Source organism: Olea europaea, unplaced genomic scaffold, assembly GCF_002742605.1.
Source record: "Olea europaea var. sylvestris unplaced genomic scaffold, O_europaea_v1 scaffold291, whole genome shotgun sequence".
In the NCBI taxonomy this organism is placed as follows: Eukaryota; Viridiplantae; Streptophyta; class Magnoliopsida; order Lamiales; family Oleaceae; genus Olea; species Olea europaea.
Window position 1 is genome coordinate 32,243 of NW_019247671.1, and position 21,373 is coordinate 53,615.

Genomic DNA, 21,373 nt, shown 5'->3' on the forward strand with positions numbered 1-21,373 from the left:
CATCTTGGACATGGCCTACACACCATGTCCTAGAAGCTGCCTAGAAATGCCTGAAAATCAAGCTGCATCCCTACCGCAGCCATGACGTATCCTGGACATGGGCTGCACACATTGTCCCAGAAGCTAACCAGAAATACGTGGGAACGTGCTAGGGTGGCTGACATGGCCTGCACATCGTGCTATCTTTGTGTGCCTGAAAATCTTCCTACATCCCTACCGTGGCCAGGATGCATCCTGGACATGGGCTAGATGTAGTGTCCCAGAAACTGCCTAAAAATGCTTGAAAATTAGGTTGTGTATCTGCCGCAGTAGGACATGGCATGTACACCTTATCCTAAAAGTTGCTTAGAAATACCTGAAAGTGAGGCTGCTTTCCTGCCGCATCCTAGACATGGCTTGCACACTGTGTCCTAGAAGCTACATAGAAATGCCTGATAATAAGGCTGAATCGTTGCCCCGACCAAGACATGTCCTGGACATGGCATGCACATAGTGTCCCAAAACCTGCCCATAAATGCCTGGGAATGTGCTTGCATCCCTGACCTGGCCCACACACCGTGCTACCTTCGTGTACCTGAAAATCTGCCTGCATCCCTACCGTGGCCAGTACGCGTCCCGAACATGGCCTGCACACCTTGTCCCTTTAATTGTCCAAAAATGCTTGAAAATCAGGCTATATCCCTGTCGCGTCCTGGACATGGCTTGCACACCATATCTTAGAAGCAGCCTAGAAATGCCTGAAAATTATGCTGCATCCCTACTACGGCCAGGATGTATCCTGGACATGGCCTACACACAATGTAACAGAAGCTGGCTAGAAATGCCTGGGAATGTGCCTGTGTCCCTAACATGGCCTTCACACTGTGCCGCCTTCGTGTGTCTGAAAATTTGCCAGTGTCCCTATCGTGGCCAGGATGCATCTCGGACATGGTTTGCACACCGTATCCTAGAAACTGCCCAAAAATGACAGAAAATCAGGTTGCGTCCCTACCGTGATAGGACATGGCCTTCATACTGTATCCCAGAATCTGCCTAAAAATGCCTGGAAATTAGGTTACTTTCCTGCTATGGTAAAGACGCCTCTTGGACATGACCTGCACACCGTATCCCATAAGCTGTCAAGAAATGCCTGAAAATAAGGCTGCATCTCTGCCACAGCTAGGATGCGTCACGGACAAAACATGCACACTGTGTCCCAAAAATTGTCCAGAAAATTCTTGGGAACGTGCCTGCATCCCTGACATGGACTCCACACCGTGCTAATTTTGTGTACCTGAAAATCTGCCTGGGTCCCTACCGTGGACAGGACGCATCCCGAACATGGACTGCACACTGTGTCCTAGAAACTGCAAGAAATGTCTGAACAAATTAGGCTACGTCCCTATCGCATCTGGACATGGCCTGTACATCATGTCCTAGAAACTGCCCAAAAATGCTAGAAAATCAAGCTGTACCCTTGCCACGGCCAGGACATGGCCTTCACAGCGTGTCCCAAAATCTGCCTAAAAATTCCTGGAAATCAGGCTACTTCCCTATTGCAGCTAGGACGCGTCCTGAACATGGCCTACTCACCGTGTCCAAAAGCTACCTAGAAATGCCTAAAAATAAGGCTGCATCGTTGTTGTGGCCAGGACGCGTCCTGGACAGGGCATGTACACCATGTCCCAGAAACTACCGAGAAATTCCAAGGAATGTGCCTGGTCCTTGACATGGCTTGCACACCATGCTACCTTTGTGTAAAATCTGCCCGTGTCCCTAGTACATAGCCTACACGTCGGGTCCTAGAAACTACAAGAAATACCTGAAAATCAAGCTGTATTCCTACCACATCCTTGACCCTACAGTCTGTTTCCCAGAAGATGCTTAGAAATACCTAATTATTAAGCTGCATCCCTACTGCGGCCAGGATGCATCCTGGACATGGCTTGCACACATTATCCTAGAAGCTGACCAGAAATACCTGGGAACATGCATGCATCCCTAACATGGCCTGCACACCGTGCAGCCTTCGTGTGCCTAAAACTCTGTTTACATCCCTATCATGGCCAAGACGCGTCCCAGACATTGCCTACACAACATGTCCTAGAAACTGCCCAGAAATGCCTGAAAATCAAGCTGTGTCCCTACCACAGCCAGGACATGGCCTGTACACCATGACCCAAAAATTTCCTAGAAATGCCTGGAAATCAGATTGCTTCCTTGTTGCATCCTGGACGTTGCCTGCACACCGTGTCCCAAAAGTTACCTAGAAATGTCAAAAATCAAGATGCATCCCTACCGCGGCCAGGACGCGTCCGGGACATGGCATGCACAGAGTGTCCCAGAAGTTGCCCAGAAATGCTTAGGAGTGCCTAAAAATCTACATGCGTCCCTGCCGTGGTCAGGATGCGTCCCAGACATAGCCTGCACAATGTGTCCCAGAAACTACCCTGAAATGCCTAAAAATTAGGCTGCATCCCTACCGCGGCCAGGACATGGCCTGCACCCCACGTCCTAAAAAATGCCTAAAAATTAGGCTACTTCTCTGTCGCAGCCAGGACGTGTCCTGGACAAGGCCTGCACACAATGTCCCAGAAATGCCTGGGAGCGTGCATGTGTCCCTAACATGGCCTGCACACCATGCTACCTCAATGTGCCTGAAAATCATCCTGCATCCCTACCGTGGCCAGGATGCGTCCCGGACATGGCCTGCACATCGTGTCCCAGAAACTGCCCAGAAATACTTGAAAATCAAACTGCATCCCCGTCGTGGCAAGGACATGGCCTGTACACCATGTCCTAAAACCTGCTTAGAACTGCCTGGAAATCAGGCTGCTTTCCAGTCGCATCCTGGAGATGGTCTGCACATAGTGTCTTAGAAACTACCTAGAAATGCCTTAAAATAAGGTTGCATCGCTCTCGTGGCTAGGATGCGTCCTAGACATGGCATGCACACAGTGTCCCAGAAGCTGCCCAGAAATGCCAAGGAATGTGCTTGCGTCCCTGATATGGCCTGCACACCGTGCTGCCTTCGTGTGCCTTAAAATAGAATGACAAATTACCCAATCTTGACACGGAGAGGTAGTGACAATAAATAACAATATCCGGCTCTAAGAGTTTGGTAATTGGAATGAGTACAGTCTAAATCCCTTAACGAGGACCAATGGGAGGGCAAGTCTGGTACAAGCAACCGCGGTAATTCTAGCTTCAATAGCATATATTTAAGTTCTTACTGTTAAAAACCTCATAGTTGGACCTTAGGTTGGGTCAGTGATTTTGCCTATGGTGTGCATCGATCGTCTCGTCCCTTTTGCTGACGATGTGCTCCTGGCCTTAACTAGTCAGGTCGCACCTCCAGCGCTGCTACTTTGAAGAAATTAGAGTGCTCAAAGCAAGCCTACTATCATGGGCCTAGTTTCGTTACACCCAAACTACGCTAGAACCATGCGGCCTTAATGCTTCAACACTCTCATTAGCACAAGATAGCGTTAAATTAGCCTTACACCCTCACAATAATTTAACCAATGAGGCTGAATTATATGATAACTTTGGTAGAGAAGGTAGATAGGAAAATTATGAGTAAAAGAGCATACACATGTATGTGGGGAAAATTCTTTGTATAAATATAAGGGAAAACTATTTATAAAGACATTACAATTTTCTCTTTACAAAGATATTACTCTACCTCACTTTAATGCCCTTTCTATCTATGGGAATTTTCTCTCAACTCTCTAATATTCTCTCTTTCCCCTTGATTCAATTCATGGGATTTACAAATGACCAAGTCCCTCTATTTATAGGCAAACTCAAGGTATGCAAGTTGCCATCAATGGCTAGGATTAATCTTGATCCAAGGGTTCTCATTGCTCGCAAGTTTCCTTAAACCTCCTTTGACCATAAGGTAGCCAAGTTGGAATTGACCACCTTACAAGTGGCATATCTCTACACTTGCAAGTTGCTTTGTTGCATTGTCTCTTGCACCTTTCCAACTCTATGCTAGTTGGCAATGTCACTTTCCATGCAAGTGGATCTCTACAACTCATCTGTGCAAGTGGACATGTCTCCATCAAGGTGGCCAAGTTGGCTTTGCTTCTTCAAGCAAGTTGTCAAGTTGCATGTTGGCCTCAATTTGCAAGTTCTCCGATTGGCTCGAGTTAGCATACACTTGCATCCAAAACTACTGGCTATAATCTACGATATTGCTTCCCTCTCATGATATTGATTTTCACCAGAGAAAACTTGATTTTTGCCCCTACATCCATAGTCGACAACTGCCTGCATTTCCAGATTGCGACTGTCTACACAGTCTGCCTATGTTGTTGCTTCATCTCCTTCCACAATCTAACTGCGTCTTCCTAAGTTTTGCTTGCCTACATCCCCTTGCTGTAGTTCCTGTCTTAGTCCTTCCAGCATCCCCTGCTGCAGGTTCCTGTGTTGTTCAGCTTGCGTCCCCTATCCTAGGTAATTCGGTCTAGTAGTAACGCGCTGCCTGCATTACCCGCATTCCTCAGCCACAACCTAGATGTATCAGCCACAACCATGGGGGACGTAAGTCATTCCGCCACTAAATTTGGCGACACCACCATCACCATGTACCGTCGAAGCTTAGACCTTATTTCCCATAAGTTTATCTCATTTTCCCACTTTATGACATGACATTTCCTTGTCATGCCTAGCCTTAAGTCATGATCTTGCGGTCCATAACATTTTCCCCCACTCAATCCGCTAACGTCTTCATAGCAGAATGTGTTCTGTGCATCTTAATGCAACATTGCATTGTCCTCCATGTCAATGGGCATCAAAGTTCTCCCAACTTGCGGTACCATCTCCTCGATGAACGAGTTTCCACAGTGCCCCTTACACCTCTTCCTTTTGCAACCTCTTGCATGCCACCTTTGACACCTACCTTCATCCTTAGCACCTCTGCATTGGTTCCTCGGATGGACAACTTCTCCGATTGTAGTGTCCCCATACATGTCAAAGTTTTGAACCTCTGTACACCCAATTTCTGACTTCTTTTTTGGTAGTTCCCTCGACAACTTCATGGGCATCATGTCCTTATCCTCTTCAAGGACTTTCGCTAACTACATCCCCAACAGTTGTTGTGTTTCCTTCCCATAGAAACTGTTTCGGCACTCATAGCTTTAAATAGCTGAAATGAATTTATCCGAACTTCATCCTCATATTGGCTATCCATGGCCTCCGATTTGTTCTCCAAAATGGAAATGGATGCCAATGATCCCAACTTAGGACAATACCTCATGAGATGTGGTCCTTTGCAAATAAAGCAACCACGATGTGAAAATTACTCCTCTTCTTCTCATCATACTCCTTTCTCCAAAAAGTTTGTGTGTTGCCACCAGGTTCATAATCACCCTTAGAATTTTTCCTCCAATCCTGCTTACTCCATTGCATGGCTTTCCTTGTATCTTCCTTATTACCTCCAAAATTCCCTTTGGCGGGTTTGATAGTTTTAGCTTCGGTCTCAAGACTTTCTTCCAACTCCATTAAAAATTCGGCTACTACAATTGCCTCGTCTACGATTTTGACACCATGACATTGCAACTCTTGTCGTACCCATGCAGCACAACCGTCTAGAAAATAGAATAGCAAATCATCACCGGCATCCTTGGGATTTGAACTTAAGGGTCGTGAACTCTTTGACATAGTCAAGAATTGTTCCCGTGTGTTTCAATTTTGTCAATTTCTTGCAGGCCTTATAGACGACGTTCTTCGGGCAAAATTACCTCTTTATTTCCCTTTTGAACTTATCCTAAGTATCAACCTTGCAAGCTCCCCTTGCAATTTCATCATGCTTACGACGCCACCAAACACTGCAATATCTGAGAGATACATTGATGTAGTCCGCACCTTCATTGCCTCCTCGAAAATATTTACGCCATCAAAGTATACATCCATTTGCCATAGGATGTTCTCCACGTTCGTGGTATCTCTACGGCCTAACGACATAGTGACTTTGGCTTGCAGAAGGGTGAAATTTGTGACTTGTCCGACTCCCACAGTCTGAACATCATGCTTCACCGCCTGGACATTGTCTTCCAATGATGCTTCATCGTCCATAACCTCTTGGACATTAATTTGGAAAGTGTCTAATTTTCCAATGCCATGATCCTCCAATGCCTCAAAAGAGTACTTCAATGACTCGATCCTATCACCCATAGTTGCGATGATTTGATCAAGTTTTCCTCCATCATGGAAGCCTCCCATTCTTTGCTCTTACCACGCGTCATCATTCCTTTTATCAGGTAACACCACGTCCCCTCTCTACTTCAATTTTAGTAGTATCATGAGATTCCACCATTTGAGCACCTCGGCCAAATCTAGCTTCCAAGAACCTCTCACGAATCTGGTTACCATAGCTGCACTTGGTTACCACAACCAAACCTTCGCCTTGATACCGCCTCTGTAGTCCACACCACGTGATCCTTACACGGACGTCACCTCACCTATGAGATGAAAAGTTCGTTCAACCCTACGTGAACCTTGCTTTGATGCCACTTGTTACGGGCCTAGTTTCGTTATACCCGAACTATGCTAGAATCGTGTTGCCTTAATGCTTCAACACTCTTGCCCCCCCGAGATAGCGTTAAGTCAGCCTTATGCCCTCACAATAATTTAACCGATGAGGCTAAATTATATGATAACTTTGGTAGAGAAGGTAGATAGGAAAATTATGAGGACAAGAGCACACACATATATTTGGGAAAATTCTTTGTATAAATATAAGAGAAAACTATTTACAAGCACACTACAATTTTCTCTCTACAAAGATATTACTCTACCTCACTTTAATCCCCTTTCTATCTATGGGAATTTTCTCTCAACTCTCTAATATTCTCTCTTTTCCCTTGATTTAATTCATGGGATTTACAAATAACCAAATCCCTCTATTTATAGGCAAACTCAAGGTATGCAAGTTGGCATCAATGGCTAGGATTAATCCAAGGTCTCTCATTGGTTGCAAGTTGCCTTAAACCTTCTTTGACCATAAGGTAGCCAAGTTGGAATTTACCACCTTACAAGTGGCATATCTCTACACTTGCAAGTTGCCTTGTTACATTGTATCTCATACCCTTCCAACTCTATGCTAGTTGGCAATGTCACTTTCCATGCAAGTGGATCTCTACAACTCATGTGTGCAGGTGGACATGTCTCCATCAAGGTGGCCAAGCTGGACTTTGCTTCCTCAAGTAAGTTGTCAAGTTGCATGTTGGCATCAATTTACAAGTTTTTCCATTGGCTCGAGTTGGCATACACTTGCATCCAAAACTGCTGATTATAATCCATGGTATTGCTTTCCTCTCATGATAGTGGTTTTCACCAGAGAAAACCAGATTTTCATCTCTATGTCCCCAATAGATGACTACCTGTGCTTCCAGCTTAGGGCTGCCTACACAATCTGCCTGTGTTGCTGTTGCGTCCCCTGCCACTATCTACAAGCATCTACCTGAGTTTTGCCTGCCTGTGTCCCCTGTCGCAGTTCCTATCTTGGTCTTGCCTGCATCCCCTACCCCAGGTTCTGTGTTGTTTAGCCTGTGTGCCCTACTGCAGGTACTTCTGTCCAGCAGTAATGCATTGCCTGCATTACCCATATTCTCCAGCCACAACCTAGACATATCAACCGTGACCATAGGAAAAGTAAGTCATTCCCCCACTAAATTTGGCGACACCCTCATCGCCATGTACTGTCAAAGCTTAGACATTATTTACCATAAGTTTATCTCATTTTCCCCATTTTTCCCATGACATTCCCTTTTCATGCTAAGCTTCAAGTCATGACCTTGTGGTCCGTAACACTATGCTCTAGATGCATTAGCATAGGATAACATTTTAGGATTTTGGTCCTATTACGTTGGCCTTGGGGATCAGAGTAATGATTAATAGGGACAATCGGGGACATTCATATTTCGTAGTCAGAGGTGAAATTATTGGATTTATGAAGGAGAAACAACTGTGAAAGCATTTTCCAAGGATGTTTTCATTAATCAAGAACGAAAGTTGGGGGTCGAAGATGATCAGATACCGTCCTAGTCTCAAACATAAACGATGCCGACCAGGAATTAGCAGATGTTGCTTATAGGACTCCGTCTACACCTTATGAAAAATAAAAGTTTTTGGGTTCCAGGGGAGTATGATTGCAATGCTGAAACTTAAAGGAATTGACTGAAGGGCACCACTAGAAGTGGAGCCTGCTGCTTAATTCGACTCAACACGGGAAAACTTACTAGGATCAGACATAGTAAGGATTAATGGAGTCAGAGCTCTTTTCTGGGTTCTATGGGTGGTGGTGCATTGCCGTTCTTAGTTGGTGGAGCGATTTATCTGGTTAATTTAATTAACAAACCAGACCCCAGCCTACTAACTGGCTATACAGAGGTACCCCTATGTGGCCAGCTTCTCAGAGGGACTACGACCTTTTAGACCGCAAAAGTTTGTGGTAATAATAGGTCTGTGATACCCCTAGATGTTCTGGGCTACACATGTGCTACTTTGGTGTATTTGACGAGTTTATAGCCTTGGTCGATAGGTCCGGGTAATCTTTGAAATTTCATCGTGATGGGGATAGATAATTGCAACTATTGGTCTTCAACGAGGAATTCCTAGTGAGCGTGAGTTATCAACTCACGTTGACTATGTCCCTACCCTTTGTACACACTATCGATCATTCTTACTAATTGAAAGGTTCGATGAGGTGTTCAGATCATGACAATGTGGGTGATTTGTTGCCCACGACATCGCGAGAAATCCACTAAACCTTATCATTTAGAAGAAGGAGAAGTCACACAAGGATTTCATAGCTGACCCAGTGAAAGGATCATTGTCGAAACTTGCAAAGCAAACCTACAAACTCGTTCCACGGCACACGTGGAAGGACAACTTGGGCACGATCGAACGCGTTTTCCCAAGTTGGAGACCTACTCCATCAACATGCACTCATGAGCCCATCACACAGCCTAACGAACCTCGACACGAAAAGCATCAAGGAACACTCAATGAATCCCTCACCCCTCAGTGCCCCATTTACGATCGGCACTTCGAGGACAGGGTGTGCTGTGAAATCGAAACGACTCTTGGTAATGGATATCTTAGCTCTCACATAGATGATAAACGTAGCAAAATATGATACTTGGTGTGAATTGCAAAATCTCATGAACCATCGAGTTTTTGAACTCAAGTTGTACCAGAGGCCATTATCTCGAGGGCACGTCTGCCTGGGCATTATGCACATCGTCACCCTCCATCCTCGTCCCCAACGTGGGATCGTGAGTGTTGGGCTGGACACTGGCCTCCCATGTGCTTCCGCGCACGACTGGCCTAAATGCGATTCAGCATCTGCGCGAGTCGCGACAATTGGTGGTTGAAGACCTTAACTCTTGCATTATCATGCTTGATCGTGTCGTTTGGTCCGAATGCCTCAACCTCGAAGGTGCTCCTTGCACCTCCACAGTGACCCCAGGTCAGGCAGGATCAACCGCTGAGTTTAAGCATATCAATAAGCAGAGGAAAGGAAACTTACAAGGATTTTCCTAGTAACTGTGATCGAATCGGGAAAAGCCCAACTTGAGAATCGGACGGCCCCACAATTCAAATCGTACTCTGAAGAAGCATTCTCAATGGCGGACCAAGCTCAAGTCCCTTAAAAGGGACGCCAGAGAGGGTGAGAGCCCCATTATGCTCAGACCCTGACATACCATGAGGTATTGTCGATGAGTTCGATTGTTTGGGAATGTAGGCCCAATTGGGCGATAAATTCCATCCAAGGTTAAATATGGGTGAGAGATCGATAGTGAGCAAACACGACTAGGGAAAGATAAAAAGAGCTTTGAAAAAAGAGTTAAAGAGTGCTTGAAATTGTCGAGAGGAAAGCTGATGGGGGTTGGCGATGCATTCCAATCGGATGTGAAAGGGCGACGAACCGGTTCGTCATTCGACTTAGGGCACGGACCAGCACGAATTGAGGTGGCAGTCAAAGCTTGTGCAGTCAACATGCCCGATTGTGGTGAACAACATGTACCCTCGACGTGCCTCAGTACCTGCGCACTCCCGATGCTAGCCTACAGGTTACCCATTTAACCCATCTTGAAACATGGACCAAGGAGTCTAACATGTGTGCCGGTCAATGGGCGAGTAAACTCGTAAGGGGCAAGGAAGCTGATTGATGTGATCACCACAAGGGGTGCAACGCCAACCGACCTTGATCTTCTGAGAAGGGTTTGAGTGCGAGCATACCTGTCGGGACCCGAAAGACAGTGACCTATGCCTGAGCGAGGTGAAGCTAGAGGAAACTCTAGTAGAGGCCCTCAATGATACTGATGTGTAAATCATTTAGCTGACTTAGGGATAGGGGTGAAAGAGTAATTGAACCATCTAGAAGTTGGTTCTCTCTGAAGTTTTCCTCAGGATAACTGGAGCTCAAGCGTGAGTTCTATCGGGTAAAGCTAATGATTAGAGGCATCAGGGACGCAACACCCTCGAGCTATTCTCAAACTTTAAATAGGTAGGACAATCCGGTTGCTTCGTTGAGTTGTGCAGTGAAATTGAGAGCTCTAAGTAGGCCATTTTTGGTAAGCAGAACTGGCGATGCGGGATGAATCGAAAGTCGGATTATGGTTACCAACTACATGCTAACCTAGACCCCATAAAGGGTATTGGTCGATTGAGATAGCAGGACGGTGGTCATGGAAGTTGAAATTTGCTAAGGAGTGTGTAACAACTCACCTGTCGAATCAACTAGCCTCGAAACGCGTGACATATACCCGACCGTCAGGGCAAGCTCTAGGCCTTGATGAGTAGGAAGGCATGGTGGTAGCTACAAAACCTTGGGCGAGAGCCTAGGCATGAGTGGTCATCAGTGCGGACTTGGTGTAATAGTAAATATTCAAATGGGAACTTTGAAGGCCGAAGAGGGGAAGGGTTCCTGTGAACGACACTTGCATACGGGTTATCAATCCTAAGGGTTGGGGAAGCCCAACAGATAGCTCGTTTCCCGCGTGTACCAAAAGGAAATTTGGTTGAAATTCCTGAATCGAGATGCGACGATTGACAACAATGTTAGGGAGTCTGAAGACGTCGTCGGGGGCCTCGAGAAGAGTTATCTTTTTTGTTTAACAGCTGTCTACCCTGGAAATGGCTCAACTAGAGGTAGAGTCCAGCGGTCAAAAGAGTACCGCACGTTTCGTGGTGTCCATTACGACCCCGATGACCCTTGAAAATCCAGAGGACCTAGTACTGTCCACGCCCGATCATACTTATAACCGCATCAGGTCTCCAAGGCGAACAAACCTCTGGTTAATGAACAAACCTCTGGTTAATGGAACAATGTAGGCAAGGAAAGTCGACAAAATGGAGCCATAACTTTGGGAAAAGGATTGTGTCTGAGGGCTGGGTACGGGGTCCCAGTCCCGAATGCAATGTGATTTCTGCCTAGTGCTCTTAATGTCAAAGAGAAGAAATTCAACCAAGTGCGGGTAAATGGACGGAAGTAACTATGACTCTCTTAAGATATCCAAATGTCTCATCATCTAATTAGTGATGCGCATGAATGGATTATCAAGATTCCCACTGTCCATGTCTACTATTCCGCAAAACCATAGTCAAAAGAATGGGCTTGGTAGAATCAGCGATGAAAAAAGACCCTGTTGAGCTTGACTCTAGTCTGACTTTGTGAAATGACTTGAGAGATGTAGGATAAGTGGGATCCGAAAGGTGAAAGTGAAATACCACTACTTTTAACGTTATTTTATCGTGTATCGGAGGTAGGGCACTGCCTCTCTTTTTGGACCCAAGGCCCGCTTTGCGGGTCCATTCGAGAGGAAGACATTGTTAGGTGGGGAGTTTGGTTAGGGTAGCACATCTGTTAAAAGATAAACTAGGTGTCCTAAGATGAGCTCAACGAGAATAAAAATCTCGTGTAGAACAGAAGGGTAAAAGCTCATTTGATTGTAATTTCCAGGAAGAATAAAGCATGGCCTAACGATCCTTTAGACCTTCAAAATTTAAAGCTAGAGGTGTCAGAAAAATTACTCCAGGGATAACTGGCTTATGGCAACCAAGCGTTCATAGCGACGCTGCTTTTTGATCCTTCGATATCGGCTCTTCCTATCATTGTGAAGCAGAATTCACCAAGTGTTAGATTGTTCACCTAACAATAGGGAATGTGAGCTGGGTTCAGACCATCGTGAGATAGGTTCGTTTTACCATACTGATGATAGTGTCGTAATAATTCAACCTAGTACGAGAGGAACCATTGATTCGCATAATTGGTCATCGCGCTTGGTTGAAAAGCCAATGGCACAAAGCTACCATGCACTGGATTATGACTTAATGCCTCTAAGTCATAATTCAGGCTAGAAGCAATGCATGCACCCACCATCTGCTTGCTGACTCGTAATAGGGGCCTTACGGCCTCAGGGGTACATGTTGGCCAAGCCCTCGCAGCGGACGTACTGCATTAGTCGCCTTGAAGTACAATTTCCATCGACCGATGGGTAGAATCCTTTGTAGACGACTTAAATATGTGACAGGGTATTGTGAGCAGCAGAGTGGCCTTACTGTCATGATCCGCTGAGATTCGGCCCTTTGTCGCTCCGATTTGTTCTTCCCCTTCCATTCTTTCCAATCGAAATTTCCTTTATCTGCGAATGCTTTGAGGCCAGAATGCCCATGGTCCTTGATATTACTTCTAATGCCCTAGTGTGGAGGAACAAAAACCCATATACAATAACACGTTGTATCAAAGATGTTACAAGCCTCTGCGCTAAAGTTGATGCAGTGGACACAAAATATGTTATGTTAAGTTTGGGTGCTCGATCTACTACCTTGGTGTGACTACGATGTGCTTTTGTGTGCTTGTGATATGCCCCTGTGTTCGTGCATTGTGCCTGTGTTGCTCCCTTCATGTGCATGCGAAGTCAATGAGTTGCTGTGCTAAATTCGGGTGCATAAGATGTCCCTTAGCGTGTCTAGTGTGCCTGTGATGGGCATTGATATGAACTACGTGCTACCTACATATGCCAGTGTCTTTCACATGGATGACACTCACTGCTTCCTTTATGTGCCTGCATGCAGTACTGCCTTCGTGTGTATGAAAATATGCCTTCATATGCCTGCGTCCTTGACATGGCCTAACACCATGCTACCTACGTGTGCCTAAAAATCAGGCTTCGTCCTTGCCGCGATCAGGATGCGTTCGAGACATGGCATGCACACCATGTCCCAAAAACTACCCAAAAATGCTCAAGAACGTGCCTGCATCCCTGACATGGCCTACACATCGTGCTACCTTTGAGTGCCTGAAAATTAGGCTTTATCCCTACCACTGCCAGGAAGCGTCCGAGACATGGCCTGTATACCATGTCCAAAAAATTGTCCGGGAACATGCTTGCGTATCGAGGATCACAGCTTTACTTAGCCCCTTAACACTATCGTAGCTGCAATTCGTCCAACTTTGGTCACACATTGTAAATATTAGTTCAAGTTTGAGTTGTAATTTTCTTTTCATTATAATAGTTATTTCAGTTGTAAAATAGCTCTAATATTAGTAAATGTTTAGTATGATTCCTCGTCTTTTAAACATCTACTCCTGTCACTTAGGTTTTTGTTCCAAATGCTATTATAGGGAGTATTAGTCATTCAAAAATCTTTCAAGCTCACTGGTGTCCGCCCCTTGCACTATTAATTGTAATTTTCTGCTTTTGTCAATTTTGATGTTCATCAATGTTCAATTTACTTTCAATGTATTCAAATTCTCTATTGTAAGCTTTTTTCAAAATTGTAATCAAATTTTCTTTCACCCCAATGCGATCGAGAAAAGGCGGAAGGTAGTCTAGCAAAGCAGGCTACTACCACATGGTGTCCCTTTCTGTGCCAAGAAGAAAGGCACCCCGTGAAAGTTTGTATCAGAGCTACGGCTCATGACCCTCGATAAGAAAGCTATGGATCTAATTACATCCCACACCACTAAAGTGGGAAAACCTCAAAAGAAGAGTACTACTAAATAATGCGTGGATGCGCTTGATGAGACAACTACTAGGTTGTCTTATGTCATGGAGGGTCTCGAGGAAAAAGTCGAGATGGTAGAATCTGAAATTCATAGATTACACATCCAACTAGATGAAAACTAAAGGGCTTGTGCAACAATGACTGAAGCTCCTACAATCATTCCTTATCTGCAGGGTGAAATGGAAGCATTGAGAGCTCAATTACAAGTACTCCAATGTGTGGTGGGCAATGGGCAAGCTCCCATACTTGAGTATGCTCCTAGACTCAGAATTCCTAAATCTTGTACCCATGGAGGAGCACGTGGTGCAAAAGAAGTTGAAAACTTCTTGTTTGATAGGGAATAGTACTTTCTCTCAGCTTCGATCGAAGACGAAGCTAGAAAGGTAACCACAGCTACCAGGTATCTGGGTGAAGATGTAAAACTATGGTGGTGAACCAAATATGCTAACGTTCAGACCAATAAGGTCTGAATAGATTCTTGGGATCTCCTCAAGGAAGCGATCAGATTGCAGTTTTTCCCAGAAAAATGTCCAATATCAGGCTTGACGGGCACTTCGAGACTTGAAACATACAAGCTATATCAGGGAGTATGTGAAATCATTTTCAGGGCATATGCTGAATATTCGAGATATGTCGAAAAAGGATAAGCTCTTCACCTTTATGGAAGGGTTGACATGCACGAAACTTCAAATACAGAAGGTTACTGATTTGAGCACCACCATGGGAGCCGCCAAATGCTTGAGCCACTACCAAATGAAATCTAGAAAAGATCGAACTTTGGGAAGTAATCAAGAAATTGGAGGTGGTAATAGACCTTACTGATCGAGCTCGAACCCAAATGGGAGAGAGTGTTACTCTCAGAATAAGGGAGGAGCCTATCAAAGCACTTGTGGCTTTCAGGGAAATTATCATAATAGTTGTCAAGGAAATTTTAATGGTAGCAATAGTAACAACTAGAATAAAAGGAAAGCAACGGGGGGCCGAACTGATGCCACTCCCAAATTGATGTGCCTTTTATGCGAAGGACCTCATCGGTTGTCGGAGTGTCCTTAGAAATGGATGGTGAATGCATATTGTCAGCTAGCAAGTGATGGGTCAATTTCAAAGCAAGAGACCCCATAGGCTAGTTGTCATGGTGAGATGGACTCCGAACAGGATAAGGACGTAGTTAGGGTATTTTCACATCGGTTTAATATATTGTCGCATCGGGTTACTAAAAAGGATGATGTCCCCTTGAAAGAGGCAATGATGGAAGAAGCGAAGGCTCAAATTTGTAGGGCCAAAGGATTAGTGTACATTGATGTGAAGATCAACAGGAAGCCAATCAGGGCTATGATGGATACTGGTGCTATCCACTACTACCTTGCATGTATAGAAGTAGAGTGACTCGGACTTGTTCTAGAAAAGGGTAGTGGGAAAGTTAAAGCAATCAACTCCGTTGCTCAACCAATAGCTGGAGTGGTGAAATCAGTGTTGATCAAAGTAGGTCCTTTCGAGGGAAGGACAAATTTATCTGCAGTTCCGATGGATGATTTCTAGCTTATTCTAGGATTGGAATTTCTTGGGGATACCAAGACAACAGTGTTACCATGTTTCGATTTGTTGATGATGATGGGTAATAAGCTGTGTGTCATCCCTACACAAGTTGGGAGGATGGGTGAGAAGAGTATCTCAGCTATGAAATTTAGTAAGGGTTTCAAGAGAAATAAACATTTTTTGTGCACTCTTCGATTAGAGGAGATCGAAGAGGTGACTGGTCCTATTACAAAACCCATTAAAAGGCTTATTCAGGAATTTGAGGACATCATGCCAGATGAATTACCAAAGAAATTACCACCAAGAAGGACGATTGATCATGAAATTGAACTTATTCCAAGTGCCAAACCTCCTTCCAAGGCACCATACCGTATGTCTCAGCCTGAGCTTGAAGAGCTTAGGAAGCGACTGGGAGAAATATTGGAGATTGGAATCATTGTGCCTATGAAGTCACCATACGGAGCTCCTGTTTTGTTTTAGAAAAAGTCGATGGTTCTCTTAGAATGTGTTGTGATTATCAAGCCTTGAATAAGATCACTGTAAAGAATAGCTATCCTATCCCACTGGTTGTAGATTGCTTCGATCGACTGAGTCGGGCAAAGTATTACACAAAAATTGATCTTACGTTTGGATACTGGCAAGTTCAGATCAAGGAGAGAGATGAAGCAAAAACTACAGTGGTAACCAGCTCAACTCTTCTTCAAGTATATTGTCAAATACTGGGGACTGCCTAAGGACATCATCGGTGATTGAGATCCTCATTTCACTGCTATATTTTGGACATAGTTGTTCAAACTTCTTGGTTCAACTTTGAGCATGAGTTCTAGTTTTCGCCCACAATCTGACGGATAGACGGAGTGCTTCAATTCTACGCTAGAAGAATATCTTCAGCACTTTATCTCTACTTCGCAGAAAAATTGGGTAACACTTTTGGATGCGGCTCAGATTAGCTTCAATGCCCAAAAGAGCTCTTCCACCAATAAGAGTCATTTTGAGATTGTTACTGGCCAGCAACCGCTACTCCCTCATATAGTGGATATCGAATGAAGTACCAAGTCTCCTCAAGCGAAGAAATTTTCTCAAGAGTGGAAGTGAAATATTGAAATTGCTCGGAGTTATCTTGAGAAAGCTCAGAAATGGTATAAAAGTCTGTAGATCTAAAGCGCTGTTTCATTGAATTCAGTGTTGGAGATCTGGTAATGGTTAAGCTTCCTGATAGAAATGTTTACAAACCAACAAGAGAGAAGGACTCAAGATTGGAGTCAAAATACATTAGACCATTATCCATCGTGAAGAGGATTGGAAGAGTCACATACATAGTTGAACTCCCTTTATTGTGTAAAGTCCACAAGGTCCTTCATGTTAGTGTGCTGAAGACATAATTTGCAGATAAGGAGGACGCATCTTAAAATGAGCTAAACCGACCTGTGTTTGAACTGAAGATAGCTAGAAAGAAAGTTGCTGAAGCTATTCTTGACCATCGAATCACTCGAGCTTTTAGAAAAGATCATCAAGAGTACTTGGTCAAATGGATTGGATGTAGTAGCGAGATGAATACCTGGGAAATAGAAAAGGATCTTGAAGCTTTTAAAACATTAATCGAAGCATATCATGCATTAATGGCACCAAGGATGTCGCCAAAATAAATGGGGGAGAATGTCAAGGACCGCAGCTTTGCTTAGCTCCTTGACACTATCGCAGCCACAGATTGTCCAACTTCGGTGGCAAATTGTAAATATTAGTTCAAATTTGAGTTGTAATTTTCTTTTCATTGTAATAGTTATTTCAGTTGTAAAATAGCTCTTATATTAGTAAAGTTTAGCAGGATTTCTAGTCTTTTAAACGTCTACTCCTGTCACTTAGGTTTTTGTTCTGAATGCTATTATAGGGGGTATTAGTCATTCAAAAATCTTTGAAGCTCACTGGTGTCCGCCCTCTACACCGGCAATTGTATTTTTTTTGCTTTCGTCAATTGTAATGTTCAGTTTTCATCAATCACTGTTCAATTTACTTTCAATATTCAAATTCTCTGTTGTAAGCTATCTACAAAATTTTAATCAAATTTTCTTTTGTTCTGACGCGATCGAGAAAAGGCGAAAGGTAGTCTTGTGGAGTAGACTACTACCGCAAGATGTCTCTTTCTGTGCCAAGAAGAAAGACACCCCGTGAAATTGTGTCCCTCACATAGCATGCACACCATGTTGCCTCCATGTGCTTGAAAATCAGCCTACATCCCTACAGTAGCCAGGATGCATCCTGGACAGGGCGTGTAGATAGTGTCCCAGAAACTGCATAGAAATGCCTGAAAATTTGACTACGTCTCGATCGCGTCCTAGATATGGCCTACACACATTGTCCAAGAAACTGCCTAGAAATGCCAAAAAATCTGCCTGCATCCCTACCGTGGATGGGATACATCCTAGACATGGCCTGCTCACCGTGTCCCAGAAATTGCTCAAAAATCCTTGAAAATCTGCCTGTTTCCTTGCCATAGCCAGGACGGGTCCCGAACATGGCCTACATACTATCTCCCAAAAACTGCATAGAAATGCCTGAAAATCAGGCTGTATACCTACTGGTACTTGGACATGGCTTGCACACCGTGTCCCAGAAACAGCCTAGAAATGCCTAAAAATTAGGCTACGTCTCTATCACGGCTAGAACACGTCCTAGACATGGCTTGCACACCGTGCCCAGAAACTACCCAGAAATGCCTAAAAATTAGGGTGCGCCCCTGTCGTAGCCATGATGCATCCCGGACATGGCCTGCACACCATGTACTAGAAACTGTCGAGAAATGCCTGAAAATCAGGCTGCGTCCTGGACATGTCATACACGTCCTGTCCTAGAAACTGCCTAGAATTGTCTAAAAATCAGGTTGCTCCCCTACTACAGCCAGGAAGCATCTTGGACATGGCCTGCACACCGTGTCCCAGAAATGCCTGGGAACATGCATGCATCCTTGACATAGCCTGTACACCGTGCTGCCTTCATGTGCCTAAAATCAGCCTGGGTCCTCTCTTCGACTAGGATTCGTCCTGGACATGGCTTGCATACCATGTGTCATAATCTACCTAGAAATACCTAGAAATCTTCCCACATCCTGCACATGGCCTACACATCATGTCCCAAAAGTGCCTGAAAATGTGCCTACGGCCCTAACATGGCCTTCACATGGTGCTGCTTTCGTGTGCCTAAAAATTTGCCAACATCCCTGTCACGGCCCGTACATGGCCTGCACACCTTATCCCAGAAACTGCCTAGAAATGATCAAAAATCAGGCTGCGTCCCTACCGTGGCCAGGATGCGTCCCGGACATGGCCTGCACACCATGCCCACAAACTGCCTAAAAATGCCTAAAAATCAGCCTGTGTCCCATAAATTGCCTAGAAATACCTAAAAATGAGGCTGCATCTTTGCCGCGTCCTAGACATGGCCTGTACCCTTATCCTAGAAACTGCCTAAAAATGCCTGAAAACTAGGCTGCTTCCCCATTGCCAGGACGCGTCTTGGATATGGCCTACACACCACGTCCTAGAAACTGCATAGAAATGCCTTAGAACATGCCTGCGTCCCTAACATACATCCCTGACATGGCCTACACACCGTGCTGCCTTCATCTGCCTGAAAATCAGCTTAGGCCCTCACCGCGGCCAGGACGCATCCTGGACATAGCCTGCACACCGTGTGCCGTAAACTGCCTATAAATCTCCCTACATCTTGGACGTGGCCTGCACATCATGTCCCAAAAATGCCTGAAAACATGCCTGCATCCTTGACATGGCCTACATACAGTGCTGCCTTTGTGTGCCTAAAAATCTACTTGCGTCCCCGTCGCGGCTCGGACGCGTCCTGGACATGGCCCATACACCTTGTCCCAGAAATTGCCTAAAAATGTCTTAAAACATGCTTGTATCCCTGACATGGCCTACACATCATGTGCCTAAGATTGCCTGAAAATGTGCTTGCGTCCTTGCCCACTGCCAGGACAAGACGCTGCCTTCGTGTCACATGATGAGAAAAAGATAGCCTCGCGATGTTTTATCGATGGATGGTTGTCAGGAACATAAAATGATCGCTCGATAGAAGTTAATCGTTCAAATTTAATACATTTCGAGTTTTTTCCACCATATTTCTCCTTCGTCCCGCCCTCGTCTCTTATTTCCGTGCATGCATCAAAATACGTGTGAATCAAAATTGTTTTTGACAAAAGAGTAATTGCTCCTCAAATATTTGATGGTAATGAGCCTCCCGAGATTTTTGGGGATTTTCCCTATCCGTTTTCATTTTTTCAACTTTTCCCTATTTTTAATATTTTTTAAATAAAAAATAAAAATATTTTTTGGTCGAAAATATTTTTTTTTGAGACCCCATTCAATCATACTTTCATTGACAAAAGAATTTTCCAAAAAATCATCAATGAAAATCCTGCAGAAAATAGAAAAGAAATAGTATGATTCCTCAGCCCTTTGATATCTACTCCTATCACTTAAGTTTTTTCTCAGAATTCTATTATAGGTGCATGAAAGGGAACAAACAGCATCTGCAAGCTACTGTAATGAGTAATTACCTATGGGTGGCTTATGTCCCTGCAAAGTTTGGATCCCTAGGGACCAACACATGTCGGCCAAGGCAAGTTTCCCGTCCAACGATAGTGCTGCTCCGACGATACTCCAACCGGTGACCCTCCAGCAGCACCTGGATGGAAGGCATTCATAGGCACAAAATCAAATTGCGTGTTAAAAGATGGCCTCGAATTTTCTCACAATTGCCTATTTCGGTCCAGAAATGGAGTAAAGACCCGATGAGAGTGGGAGGAACAATACGGACGGAGGGCATGTGTGGGGATGAGAAATCGAGCGACGTGTCAATCGATTAGCTTGGGCATAAGATGCATGTTGTAATGTAGTGCTCGTAACTTCCCAATGTCCGATTGGTTGGTGAGAAATTGTCCCGAATCGAGACCATCGTGAGGCACAGCGATGTAGGATGGAGGGCATACATGGGGATAAAACTGCGTGGCATGTTGATTGATTGGCCTAGGCATAAAACGTATACTGTAACATAGTTCTTGCAACTTTCCAATGTTCGATTGGATGGCACAAAATTGTTTTAAAATGAGATTGTCGAAAGGGATGACGATATTGGATGGAGAGCATACGTGGGGATGAAATTACGCGATGTATCAGTCGATTGGCCTAGGCATAAGATGCACGTTGCAATGTAGTTCTTGCGAATCCACTCCTTCCGGTTGAGTTGCCTAAAAATTGTTTGAAGTTTGTACCTTACGGCCTACATTTCCTTAGGACCATCTTGTGCTTCGTTCGTACGACAGGAGGACCAAAAATGTGGGCACCGAAGTAAGACGCTGCCGTGGATGAGTGCGTACGATGCCCCTTAGGCACGGTGTGCTTAGCAACATGTTTGGTGTTCACAATTGTGACTGTCATTGCACTACGAACTCACGTTTCGACCCCTTGCCAACTCGGGCAATCTGCCCATGTGCGACGGTGAATCTCGATCTTCCTCAAAAATTAGGTCGACGCTAGATACTTACGACCTGCATTGGCTCGACATCGGATGCTGTTCGTTTGCAAGATGAGAGGACCAGGATGTGGATACCAAAAGAAACATTATCAAGCGTACGACACCCATCCGGCGTGGCTCACAGGGCATTGTAGTAAGTGCTTATGACTATGACTATCATCGCACTGCGAACTCTGGTGACACGATTCGGCCCCTTGCCAATGCAGGCTTCTCATTCGTGTGCCTAAAAGTGCCGAATCCATCTCGGTCTTCCCCGATCTGTCCTTCGCTTGCCTCCCATGGAGAGATA

The 21,373-nt window shown here is 44.7% G+C and overlaps 1 protein-coding gene and 1 pseudogene across 1 annotated transcript; both read left to right on the forward strand.

The window, feature by feature from the left end:
* Positions 1–3,142: 3,142 nt before the first annotated feature.
* On the forward strand, positions 3,143–9,124 carry LOC111384402 (annotated as a pseudogene).
* Positions 9,125–15,141: 6,017 nt separating this feature from the next.
* LOC111384403 lies at positions 15,142–16,389 on the forward strand. Its single transcript, XM_023008678.1, has 4 exons — positions 15,142–15,346; positions 15,551–15,757; positions 16,018–16,241; positions 16,324–16,389. Exons 1-4 carry the CDS (start codon positions 15,142–15,144, stop codon positions 16,387–16,389), a joined length of 702 nt encoding a protein of 233 aa, XP_022864446.1.
* Positions 16,390–21,373: the final 4,984 nt, after the last annotated feature.